Raw genomic sequence first — 12443 nt, forward strand, 5'->3', positions numbered from 1 at the left:
TCTTCAGCACTGGGTTGGGGAACCTGCTACTGCCTTTGCTTCCTTGTTCTAGTGGTTAATTGTCATCCCCTTAAGTAAGTATGCGCCTCTCTTGCCAGTGGTTCCAGCTGCCTCTTTCTCTGCAAGAGTTTTCCACTCTCCATTATTTTATCTGCGCAGTGCTACACTTCAGAAGAAAGGAGCCTAAGACACATAATCATAGGAATAATAATAAAGATGAAGAGAAGGTGTTATAGGAAAAGTTACTGGATGTGACCCCACTCGTGGAAACCCTTTAGGGAGTGCATAGCGTCAGCCGTAGCAGCAATACCAGTACTTGTGTTTGTAGCATTACTCCCGTGCTCAAGTATTTGCAGGATCAGGCTTTACATGTAAGTACTGAAGCGTAGTTCAGTGGTATGTTGGATGGTGTTCAGAGACTGCTGAAAATGGTGCATTAAATAGCACTTTGAATTGCAAAGTGCTGGTTCAGTTTTGTCTATGAGAATGATAACACTTATTATCTGATTGTTCCCTGTGCAAATCTCACCTCAGGAAAAATTAAATTATGTTTGAATTCAGCTAAAGCAAAGTATATCATTATTTCCTTTCGTTATTAAAAGGGTTTTTTACTGTTTGTTTGTTAAAACTGAAGCAGCTGCCATGTTTGAGCCTTACATGATTTAAAAGCAAATACAGAGGCAGAGCCATTTACAGTACAATTGGCTTGTTTAATGTGATTTAATTCCTCTTCTTGGCTTCGTCATATTACCAAATTATGTTTTCAGCCCCCCCTCCCCTTTTTAATTCTTTCTTCTTTTTGTTATCAGCAGAATTGAAGCTGCTTATCAGTAACCACGACAACCAGGATAAATACTTGTTTTAAAGCTGATGCACATTCAACCTGAATGGTCCGCATGACCCAGAACATTCAAGAGGATAGGCAGCATGTGCTCCCTTCTATAATCAATCTCCCCCTTCCCCCTGTCTCCATCTGCTTTAGAAAGCTAAGAGGGCAGTTTAAAAACCTTCTCTCTCAGAGCGGTTTTCTGTAGCGATCTGTGGCTGTTTGGCCATGGGCTAGCCCACTCCTGTGCCCTGAGGGATTAAATAGAAAAGGAAATTAGGGGAAGGAGAGGGGCAGGGAGAGGGTTTCACAGCCTGGCCCCAAACTTGGCCGCATCCGTGGCATCGGCTCACTTTGCTTGTGCTCCTGCAGCTGCTGCAGCGGCACTCACCTGCAGTAAGGCTTCCTGAGCCCCACGGAGGGGCCAGGCAGTCCCAGCCAGGCAGCGGAGGATGCTCGGTGGCATGAAGGAGTGTGGCTGGGATCGGGCAGGGCAGGGAAGGTGGCAGCGGTGGCAGAGAGACCTCAACACAGAGCCCTCGCCCCATCCTGGGGAGGCCTTTTGAGTTTCCCTTTTGAGGAAACCTAGGAAAACTGACTTACCCAGAAATCCCCACCAATGAGGATTTCTGGGCTGTTTGCTGTCTCCATTGCTCTCCAAGTTGCTTGATGTTGTGGAGTAAATCCTTTAAGCGCTCTCTGTCTCAGTTTCTCTCTCCGTGTAATGGGGATAATAATTTTTACTCATCTCCATAAAGCAGTCTGAGGGCTGTGGATGGAAGGGTTATATAAAAGCTGGAAATGGCGATTGTCAGTCACTCTTCTTTGGAGCCTGGAAACACCTCATAAACCTGCTTCCTATGGCACAGGAGGGTCCGGGGAGCACAGAGCAGGAGCTGCAGTTATGAGGAGCTGAGTATTGAATCAGGGTATGAAAAAGGATGTTGAATGTCTGTCTGGAAACTTTTTAGGCATTAAATTTCTTTTGTCTTCTTCAAAAAGCGAACTTAGGGTTTAAATTCAGCGATTTGATGGGGTAAATATTATGGTAGATTTGATTATATGGACCTGCTGCTTCTGCCATCGATGAACATAGTCGGTTTCATCCCCATTAAGTAGGACTAGAACAAATCCAATCCAAATCACTGACTGTAAAATGTTCTTCAACCGTGTGTGTTAAGTACGCATGAGAAGGTGCTGTCTTTTTTTTTTAATGACTATATTGCTGTTGGGTGGAACAGTAGTTTCAATCTCCAGTAGATTTTTAAGTCCTCTCTTTCTTTCAGATGTTACACTAATCTTAGGAATTCTCTGAACGACTGATGCTCTTCTGGCTCTGTGACAGAAAATGGAGAGCTGGGGAAGTGGCACAAAATTCTGAGAATTAGCTCTGACTCCTCCTTACAAGGGAAGAAATATCTGATACAGGCAGAAAGGCTGCACATGGTATTTTGTGTATTGGCAAAATAGCTTTTGCCTTTTGATCAATTTAAAAGCAAAATCAGGCAGGCAAACGTCCACATAAGAATTACAGGCAACTTGTTAACATCATCATTATCTGGAAAACATAAATGTAATCACTGTGTTCCATATCCTGCAACACGTTGCCTTTGTTCTTGATTGCATTAGCATTCAAATAGAGGGGGGTTCTCAAAGCGGGCGGGAGTAGTGTGGGTCCTGCCAACAAAGCAGTATCCCTGTTGTGTCAATAATTTACCCAAATTGTTTTAAACCCAAAAACCACAGATTTCCAGTCCCATGTCGCAGGGTTAAATCATTATTGTATTTGCATTTATCTGTGAGAGAAATATGATTCTTAGATTAATATTTTTAGATCCTGTAACTAATTAGCCAGCCAGGGCATACCAAGTGGCATTACTAGCATGAACAGAGACAGGGGAACGACAAGGCAGGGGGGCCTGGAAGAGCTGCATTTGGTAAATCTGACCTAATCCCTGGAGTGAGAGCGGCTTGGTGTGCTAGAGCATGCAGCAGTACTTTCATACCAGTGGTGCCCAAGCTCCTCAGCTGTTGATCCTAGGTCATGGCAGCCTGGTGCAAAGGGAGGTGGATTCCTGCCGGAGCTCTTAGCCTTGTGTGATGAGATGTGTGGGGTGGTCAAGCAAGGAGCCTGCCATAATTCTCCCTTGACGGCTGTTTCTGGGAGAACTGTCCTTTCTGTCATGGGAGTACCCGGAGGAGGAGGTGAGGGCTGGCGTTGCTTCTCGGCCAGCTGCAGCTACCTGGGTGATGAACTGGGAGTATATGGCAGGCTGTGACTGGGGGGCGATACGGGAAGGTGTTCTCATTTCAAGATTCCTCTTAAAGGTTTTTAGGTCATAAAGACCGAGTTTCTTCTTCCTCCTTCTAGTTACTTTTTCATTGTTCTGCTGTTTCTGTTGCTCTTGGAATTTTTGAGGTAGTCAGGTTTTTTAGGCAGTAGTGCCCTAAGTTCGTTCTGCCTGCTGGCAGGCTGTGCTGTGCCCCCGTGGGGTGTTACTGGACCAGGCAGGTTTTAGATGCGCCCGTCTGGCCTGCGGTTTTTGGCTTGGAGGGGTCAGCTGTGTGCATCTTCATCTCGTCTCCCCTTGTTCCCGTGCTGCGGAAAGTCCTGGCCAAAGGTGCAGAACGGGAAGGAAGGAGAATCGGGTCCTGTCTGAACAGCTGGAAGAGCCAAAGTCTGTTAACGCAGATGAGGGCAACCTTTTCATATCTTGATGGCGAGTGTATCTGCTGCGAGGCGATGATCTAGCATGGGTTTGGACCATTGCTTTGGCACAGGACAGACTGCGTTGGCACATCGTCGTAATTCATGTCACTCATTAGATCTGCAGGTTAAGCCCCGAAACTGAGCTAGTTGTCACTGGAGATGAGGCAGTAGCAACTCCAGAGAGTGAAGTGATCCACACCTTACAGAACAGCAGGTTGTAAGGAGATCTGTCTGACTAGAGAGGGATCTGCACATCTGTCATCGACTAGAGCTGTGTTAGGAAATGAAACGAGTCCCATCGTGGGTGCACCACTGGGTTGCTGAGGCCCTGGCCTCTTTCCAGGTCTGGGGGAGCAACAGGACCTGACCACTGCTCTGCAATGGTCAAGGCACCCTCCTGGCCTGGGGGTCCTGCCTGTGCTCATGCATCTCCGCTACCCCTCGCCATCCCAGTCCCTCCGGACATCCAGATGCACCGTCCCTTCCCTCTGTGCCGGCTGCATATTGATGGTATGGCCAACGCCACGCATGCAGGCAGTGATAAACTAATTATGATCTGTGCATCCTCTGGGACGCCCCCTTAGTAACTGAGCGTAATGGAAGAAGGCAGAGCAGCTCCTACTGCGAGCGGGAGGGAAGCCTGATGGACACAGCACTGCTGCTTCCTTCATTTTCGCTATATATTCCAAATAACTCCCTTGCTCAATTTGCTACCCACACACCAAAGCATTGTCCCATTTTATCCGGTTCCCCTGATACTTCCATTGCTTATCTTATGAAGATCTGTGTTAACATTTATCAAAACAAATGGCAAGCCTGGGACCTTTTAAGTAGTTTTTTTAGTTAATAAAACCAATCTTCTACTTCTGTTATGTTAAAAGTACATTATCTTTTTATTACAAACTCTCTACAGCTCTGTCTGTTTTCCTTCTTGGCAATTTCACGACTGCTCCAGTTGATTGCTGTATGGAGAATTACAAAATCATTAAGGGTGGGGTTTTACCAGCTGACTTACAGTACAAGCCATTTCTCAAAATAACCACAACAGTGCAATACTGATGTGTAATTTACGTCACAGTATGTTTTTATGAAATAGTTTGTGGCTTATTCATTTAGATTTAGAACTGAATATCTCTTCTCTCGCTTTTTAATCAACCTTTCTTCTTTTTTTTTTCTTTTTTTACTTTTAATATTTTCCACTCCTAGGCTTGGCTTGCCTCCAACTTAACAACTACAGTGAGTAGAGAAAAAAAGAAAGATACATACATTTTCTCTTTTGCCTGCAGTTTAACTGCAAGTGTGTTTTCGTCTTTGATGTATACATTTGTGTTAACTGCCTTGGAAGAGATGGTAGATCTGTGGCAGAATATATTGCAGCAAGGTAGAATGGAGAATTGATGAAATAGATGCAAAAGTTTGGAATTTCAAACCACAGCAAGCAAGTGACGCTATTTAGTCTCCTGTTCTAGTACATTTCCTTTTTAAAAATGACTTTCTGTATAATGTCTTGTAATTAGAACAGGAAATCATTGAGTAACTGGAAGAAGAATAAGAGCACTTAAACTGAAAAGAAAATTACCTTCCGAGAAATTATATTCACAATTTTTTTCCCTCTAAATTTTTTTTTCTTCACATTGCAGTGTTGGTAATGATAGTAACAGATGTACGTCCTCTTATCTGCATCATTGTTCTGCTTATGTTTTCTGGGGAAAAAAAATCATTTTCAGTAACACAAAAAATGAATGGACAGAAAATGGGAAATGCCTAATTACAAAAAATATTCTGTGTCACAACAGAGTAGCAATTAAATTGAAACTTCAATATAATTATCAATAACAGGCGAGCCTGGAGCTGTGCCAAGTGCGTAAAGTTGCTGCTCAGCCTTTATGTGGTTGCTAGGAGCACAGCGAAAAGTATAAAGCTTCGAGAAAGGAATGTCTAATGTAATAAAGTAACAGAAGGTAGCATAAATCATTGTGAGAGCAGTTCATATTGACATTATTTTACTTAAATTGGGTTGAAACTAGACATTTAGTCTTACAAGAGGCTCAAATTCATATTTCTTCTGAAGAAATAACTCTCCGCTTTCTGGGAAGAAGTGGAGCGTCTGCTTTTCTAGCACGAGCCGAATACATATTTGGAGTCTTTTAAGCAAAAATCTCTAAATGTTTGTTTCTGTTGGCACCCAAATGCATTTGCACTAATACGATTAAAAGAACTAAAGGGCAAAATACTTGGCAGATTTTGCAGTTGAGGTAATTAGGTACAGGAAGGAACATGCATAGTTTTTCCATCAAGCTCTATAAAATCCTGGTGTGAAGGTCTTTTTAAAGAAAAAAATGCTTACTGATGTTGAGAGTAGATTATGGCGGTTAGCAATAACATTGTAGTCTGATGTTTCCGAAACAAGCAAACAAAAAGCTGAGTTACATTTTTGTATTTCTCTGTTCTCTCTGTAAATAGTTCTGGCTCTAGATGGATTTGTTAGGAATTCGTGCTTTTAGCAGGCTTTTCTTCTTTTTGGGCTTTTAATTGTCTTGCATTACATATTAAAAATGGTTGTGCTGATTTGAAAAGTCAGTTCTTGCATAGATTCATTGTGTTTGGCATTTCATGCATCTCTTACTTACAAAGACAACTTGAAGAACATGTAATCCAACATAAATGCCAGGCTGTGCCAAATCCCAGCTCTCTTTACCCCTCACAAAGGAAACTGTTGGATTACATCTGTGCATATATAGGCAATGTTCGTAACGCAGGGGCGGAACCTCGCATTGTAATTACAGCTACTCTGTTTTCAGCTCCGAAACATACAAGTAAATGAAAAATTGACATCGGAGGGGGTTATTAAAACAAGTAATTATGGTATAAGCATGGGATTAGAGTAATTTCAGTGGAATCTTAAAAGCAGCGTACTGTAGGTATTATCTTTTACCTTGTTCTCTCTACCGATGCTAGAATGAGATTCAGAAATACAGCATCATGGTTTTCTAAGACCTCAGTTAAGTGTTTTGAAAAATTACATTGCTTTTCTGGATTTTAATGGAATGCGATCGATGTTCAATCTCTCCTCCTCCTAAGAGTAAACTCCTTCTGATCACATGTATCAAAAATATTCAGCAGTATACACTAAGCCCACCATTAAATGACGTGTTAGATTTTGCTAGAAGAAAAATACTTCTTCTTTGGGCTTGCATTTTATTAGGGATTGGTCTACTTTGATTTTTCTTGTGTGGGTGTGGTTGAGAAAAAAAGTCTTTGTTCCAGGAACACTGTTTGTCTTTCACTAAGCAAATCTTCAGTTTATTCACTCTTTATTCATTCTTAGAGATTTCTGTTGAACCTGGAGTGAATAAGGGAAGTAAAAAATTCATCATAAAGTACTCACTGGAGTTGCACAAGCATGTGTAAGAGTGATCCTGTAAAAAATTATGTGATTTTAATTTATGCCGTGGGTTTGAGTTAAGATGTTAGTTGTCAGGGATAGGAAGTTTGTATAATTCTGTGCAGGGACTTACAGCACATTTGTCTAGAAACTAATGGTTTACTACAAAGGCACGTGGGACGTGCATTTATATACACCCTGTTTAAAAAGCTGACCACATCCTGGCATGAGAGAAGTGCTGTCAGATCAACAGATTCAGCTCACCACTATCTACACGAAGGTATAAAGTAGTAATAACTGTCAGGCAGGCGTGTATGAAACTCTCAAAGGAGCTAAAGGATGGATCATGTGCTTGTTAATTCCTAGAACAGTTTTCCTGATCTGATTTTAGAGTTCCCTAATAAAGAAGAGACTGTCTTAATCCCAGGAGCAGTTCCTTCGGTCATGCTGCTTTGTAGGCTCATGGGATACTTGCTGAAAACAAAGCGTGGCCACAGCCTTATTGACCAAAAGGAGCATTGGAGCCGTCAATTTTATTTTCTCAGAAAAGTAATGTAGATGCTGTTTACCAAGCCGCGTTACTTCTACTTTTTTACACAAGTTGTTTGATCTCCCCACCTACCGCCGGGTGGTGGGCAAAGTTCTGAATTTTTAAAAGCGATGGCTTTCGGGAGCTGTGCTTGTGCAAGCAGGGCTTCCCGAGTCCCTCTGCTGTGCTGAATGCACTGCAGTCTGCGGCGGTGACATTCTAGGCGATCTATCTGCTTCCAGAGACTTCTGAAAATTCAGCCTTTTATGTGTCAACATTTCCATCGCCTCACACAAATCAAGATGCGCTGTGCCATCGTATTTAGCTGGGGAGAACTGATCTGACATTTCTTTCAATATCTGAAGAGATTTTTACTTTAAGGGGAAGAAGGATGATTTCAGTATTAGTAATGGGATTAAATATTAGACCTTTTGTCTCTGACAGAAGAAATAGCTGAGTTATTCAGTAATCAGAGTAGAGCAGAAAACATAAGCTGCATACTCTTGCTTTGTCTTCATTGGCATGCAGGGAAAGGCATGTTCAGTTACCCCACCTGAGGAGATAAATGAGCATAAAAAGAAGTGCTGTTAAGTACTGGCTGCATACCTGCAAATGAATAATTTCTCATGTTTGCATCTCTGTTTTTTTGCTGTTAGGTTTCCTGCTGGTTATCATATGATGAAACTTGATTGTGATAGTTCAGAATCTGCCACCTTTATGCCTAATATCATTTAAAACTCAGGGGAATGGAAAGGAGTGAGCTCGGGATTGCTTTGCATTTTGAGCCTACCTTTCAACAGTCTGAGCTGCTTGGAAATTCCTTTTGCTCATTGAGCTCCGTAGGTGTTTTATTGAGCCTTAACTGCATTTGCAATTAACGTGAGGAAAGTTACTTCCACCTGTTGGGGCAGCTTCGCATCACTGCCCAGGTCAGATCAGCCCACCTCCCCGGCCCGGGGCCCGCCATGGTTGCCAGTACCAGGCACTTCAAAGGAGCATTAGCAGCTGTGCTCTCTGGGGCTTGTTTGTTATTATTTTTAAAAGGTGCTAGGTGGTATAAACATGAGTTCAGTGGTGTTGTATAGAGACCTGAGTAAGAATGACAGATAATATTTCTATCAAAGCAGCCAAGTTGGCAAAGTATGGCGATTGCTTTGATCCCGGCCATTGGCCAGCTTGTGCAGAGTGGTGCTCCCTTATTTGATCAGGTAGAGTCCTGGTGGGTAAGCGTGGCAGAACTGGACAGAAAGCTAGAGAAGAAACTGTTTCAATAAACTTATTCTAAAATTTCTATTTTTAACCTTTGTTTTTTTTTAAATCACCGTGCTATGAAACACAGGTCTTGAGAAAAGAATGAATTAATGGGCCATGGGTTTTCTGAGCTGCTTGAGTAACAACCTTCTTTTGTATTTTTCTGACATAGTATTTTTTTTCCTTTTTCGTCTTCCAGGTGAAGATGATGAAGATTCAAACCTGCTAATTCTCAGCTACCCACAGTACTGTCGATATCGTTCCATGCTAAAGCGCATTCAGGACAAGCCTTCTTCAATACTAACAGATGAGTTTGTTCTAGCCCTGGGTGGCATTGCAGTAACAAGCAAGAACCCCCAAATCTTCTACTGTCGGGATACATTTGATCATCCAACTCTTATAGAAAATGAAAGCATATGTGATGAGTTTGGTAAGTCACTTTACATATATTTTCTTTTTCTCAGAAGTGAAGACGTTTTTCTTCTTAAGTGTCCACTGATTTCCAAGGGGAAAATGTGATTCCTTTGAAGTGAACCAGTGCTATTTATGTTTGAAATGTTAAGTCTAAATGTGCTCTTTCCTCTGAGACAGAAGGCTTCTAACTGCTAGTGATCTCAGTATTGCAACTTTAGTTTATCACAATCAAAGATAATGTTACAAGGGTAGAGCACAGTTACTCAGTGTAAGTGAAAGGATCCATTGTCTGGATTTGAAATCCATCTACCTTAACCATTAGCCTATAGCCTGTGTCTTTGCAAAAACTTTACAACGTGTATTGTTTTTTTAAAGTCATTGTTGGTGCAGTATGCTAACAAATGCAAAACAGGAGAGACTCCCTGCGTGTCCCACTGCTGCTGCACAGCGCTCATCAACTGCGCGTATGCTCCCAGGGCCCTGAGCAAATGTCAGCTATAGATTGTGTGTTTCTGGCCTTCCTGGAAGACGGGCTTTTTCAGTAGGGGTTTTGCCAGTGTTAGGAGCTTGATTTTCCGAGTGCAGAGGCACTTCTGGGAGGTGACCTCTTAATTCAAAGGGTGCAGAGAATAGTCTGCCGCTCCAGAGGAGTACACAGCCCCGCACAGCTGGGAGAGAGGGCTGCAAGATGTGCCTCCGATAGCTGCCAGGTGATTTAACACTTTTGTTTTGCTTTGTTAAGTCAACCCAAGTGCAGAGGGTGTGCTGCTGAGCATGTGGCAGAGTGCATATTCTGCACACACACAGGGCAGCTCCAGTAATGGGCTGGTGTAATTTCTTCAGCTATGTAGCTATGCTGTAAGAATCAAGTTTTATTACCAGTATCACCAGATGAATGAGCGCTGCAGCTAATGCTAGCAGCCTGCATGCGTGGCGGTGGGCTATGTCTTTGCTGTGTGAGATCCGTACATCTCCACAAGGAAGCTCTTGGGGGGCTTCCCGAGAGACCATTTTGGTTTATGCATTTAACATACGATAACATGAGTGAGAGGGAAGGGACTCAACAATGCCTGTGATGGGACAGTAATCTCCCCATCTTCCTGACCTTAGCAAGGTGGCTGCTAATTTATGCCCAGTCCGGGCCTTTGGTGTGTGTGCCAGAGAGAAACACCAGCCCAACAGGTGGAACTGAGGCATCTTCTGGGGCGGTGTGGGACTGATCTTCTGCTGCACCGTGCACTGATAAGCCTCCAGAAGGCAGGAGATCTGCCCTCCCGCAGTGTTGGTGCTGGAGCACATTGCTACTGTTAATAGTTTTAATTTTGTGGTGTCAAGCTTTTGCAGAATTGGGCCCAAATTGTCAAGTCCACTTACACAAAACATTACAGGCTTTGAATGAACTATGAATAAAAGTGTTGGTTCCTCTTAGGAGTGGGTGTGGTGGAAAAAAATGAATGAAGTGTCCTGGAAGTTTGGTCCAATAACACAATAGTATCGTGTTGATTTTTATTTACTCTGAGCTTCAGCACAGAATATAAAGTTCAGTTTTAATTGACTATCCTTCTCATATAGGAAAGGTTATTTTAGGCTTGAAGGCGTTTGATGAGCGTACCATCTGTTTTCCGCAGAGTATTTTATTCAGGGTCATTCCTTGATTACAGGTTTGTTGAAATAGTTGGATCCATAATGTAAGTGTATCATGGAATATTAGTAATAGATGAATCAAAGAGATGTGGAGTGATACAGAAACTACGCTTAGTGAACCATAGCAAGTGCTTTGTTCAGTCTCTGAAAGCTAACTATGCCATTCTGTTGACCTTTGCAAGGCAATTATCTCATTATCAAACCAGAGCCACAGAAATCTTTGCCATAGAAATTAATAATGTGTATTTAAAATTTAGTTTGGTTTAAGAAGCAGATTTTTTTCAATGCCTATAAAAACAAAAATGTACTACTCTTTAAAAGTATTTTTTATGAAAATAATGATGTGGTAAAATTTGCAAGCCCTGCTGTGCTAGGAAAGAAAAAACTGGCCAATGTATGGTTCTGCTTCTATATTGCAGAATGTATGGTGTCAATTATACTACCTTTGTTGAAGGCAACAGGCAAAGTGCTATTTTATCCTTTTCTTCGCTGGCAGGACAATAAAATGTACAACACTTCGTTATACAAACAGTTTACATTGATATCATGTAGATTGATGTCACGTGTAGGAAGTGATGACTGCTAGATCTAAACAGAGGCAGGGTGGTACAGTAGATAAATGGATTACTCTGAGGCACTGGTATTTATCAGTCAAATCTGAGGGGGAGACCAGATTACAGAAATGTGACTAAAATTCTTAAAAGGTGCTTATAAAGAGATCCAGACACATTTAATTTGCGGGGCTTGGCTATTTCTTACCTCGCAAATGAAAGAAGCGTGCAGAAGGAAAAAGATCTGACCACGTGTATTTCCCCATCACCTGAAATTCTCCAAACTCTAAAGCAAGAACAAAATTTGGGACAGTATGGCTTATGAAAGTCTTTGTGAGAACCTAAGACATCTGCTGTGGTTGCAGGGTTTCTCCAGGAGCGTTTCTGTATGGTAAGGTGCTGCACCTTCTCTGAGCATTGGCACACCATGCAGTAGATACAGCATGTAACAAGGGAGACGCCAGAAATACCTTTACAAAGAGCCCCATTCACCACAGCGTGTAAGCTGTTGTTCTTGTTAGGCAGTTCTAATAGAGAGAAATGTTTTTCCAGGAAGTATTATCCCCACTTTTATTATACCTTTATAACAAAAACATTTTGTTCTGCTCTGACTCCTTCTCGCTCCCCCCCCCTTTTTTTTCCCCATTCTGTGGAGGTTAACAAAAAACAAATAAAGCAGGAAATGAGGAATGAAAATCAAATTTTGTTGACAGTAGTTAAGGTGGAAAGTTCTGGGTTTTTGCTGTGGGATTTTTCTCTTTTTTAAGTAGTGAAGATATGAAGAAGCTGCCTGTCAGCTCCCGCAGACATGGCTGGAAGAGATCTGTGAGCCACTTCAGGCCTTGATGCTTTGTGCAGTCCCATGTGGATGGCCTCTTTATTTCCACAGAGCTCCTTCCAAGGGTTAGGGCTGCAGGAAGCTTCACCTCTGGCTTCAGCACTGCCAAGGGTGCGGGAAACTTGGAGCATCTACCTGTGTCTGCATGTCTCCCGTGTGTCTGCTGCTGTATGGCATGTGCCTTAGTGGTTTGGACAGGAGTATTCGTGTCTGAGTTCCTCGTGTGTCCTTCTCTGCTTCTCCCGTGGCTTGGTTTCCAGCTGGATAACAAAACGCTGGTGTTGCAGGCTGGGAA

At 42.4% G+C, this 12443-nt stretch overlaps 1 protein-coding gene across 3 annotated transcripts in view; it reads left to right on the forward strand.

The window, feature by feature from the left end:
* ARID5B (AT-rich interaction domain 5B) overlaps positions 1–12443 on the forward strand; it is a 116608-nt gene that overhangs the window by 35259 nt on the left and 68906 nt on the right. For all 3 annotated transcript variants that reach the window (XM_080597443.1, XM_080597444.1, XM_080597442.1), the window contains one exon: positions 8901–9131. In XM_080597443.1, the coding sequence (XP_080453569.1) occupies positions 8901–9131 (231 nt within the window). The remainder of the gene's footprint in view (positions 1–8900; positions 9132–12443) is intronic.

The sequence above is a fragment of the Anser brachyrhynchus genome (assembly GCF_964034855.1).
Source record: "Anser brachyrhynchus genome assembly, chromosome: 6".
Lineage (NCBI taxonomy): Eukaryota > Metazoa > Chordata > Aves > Anseriformes > Anatidae > Anser > Anser brachyrhynchus.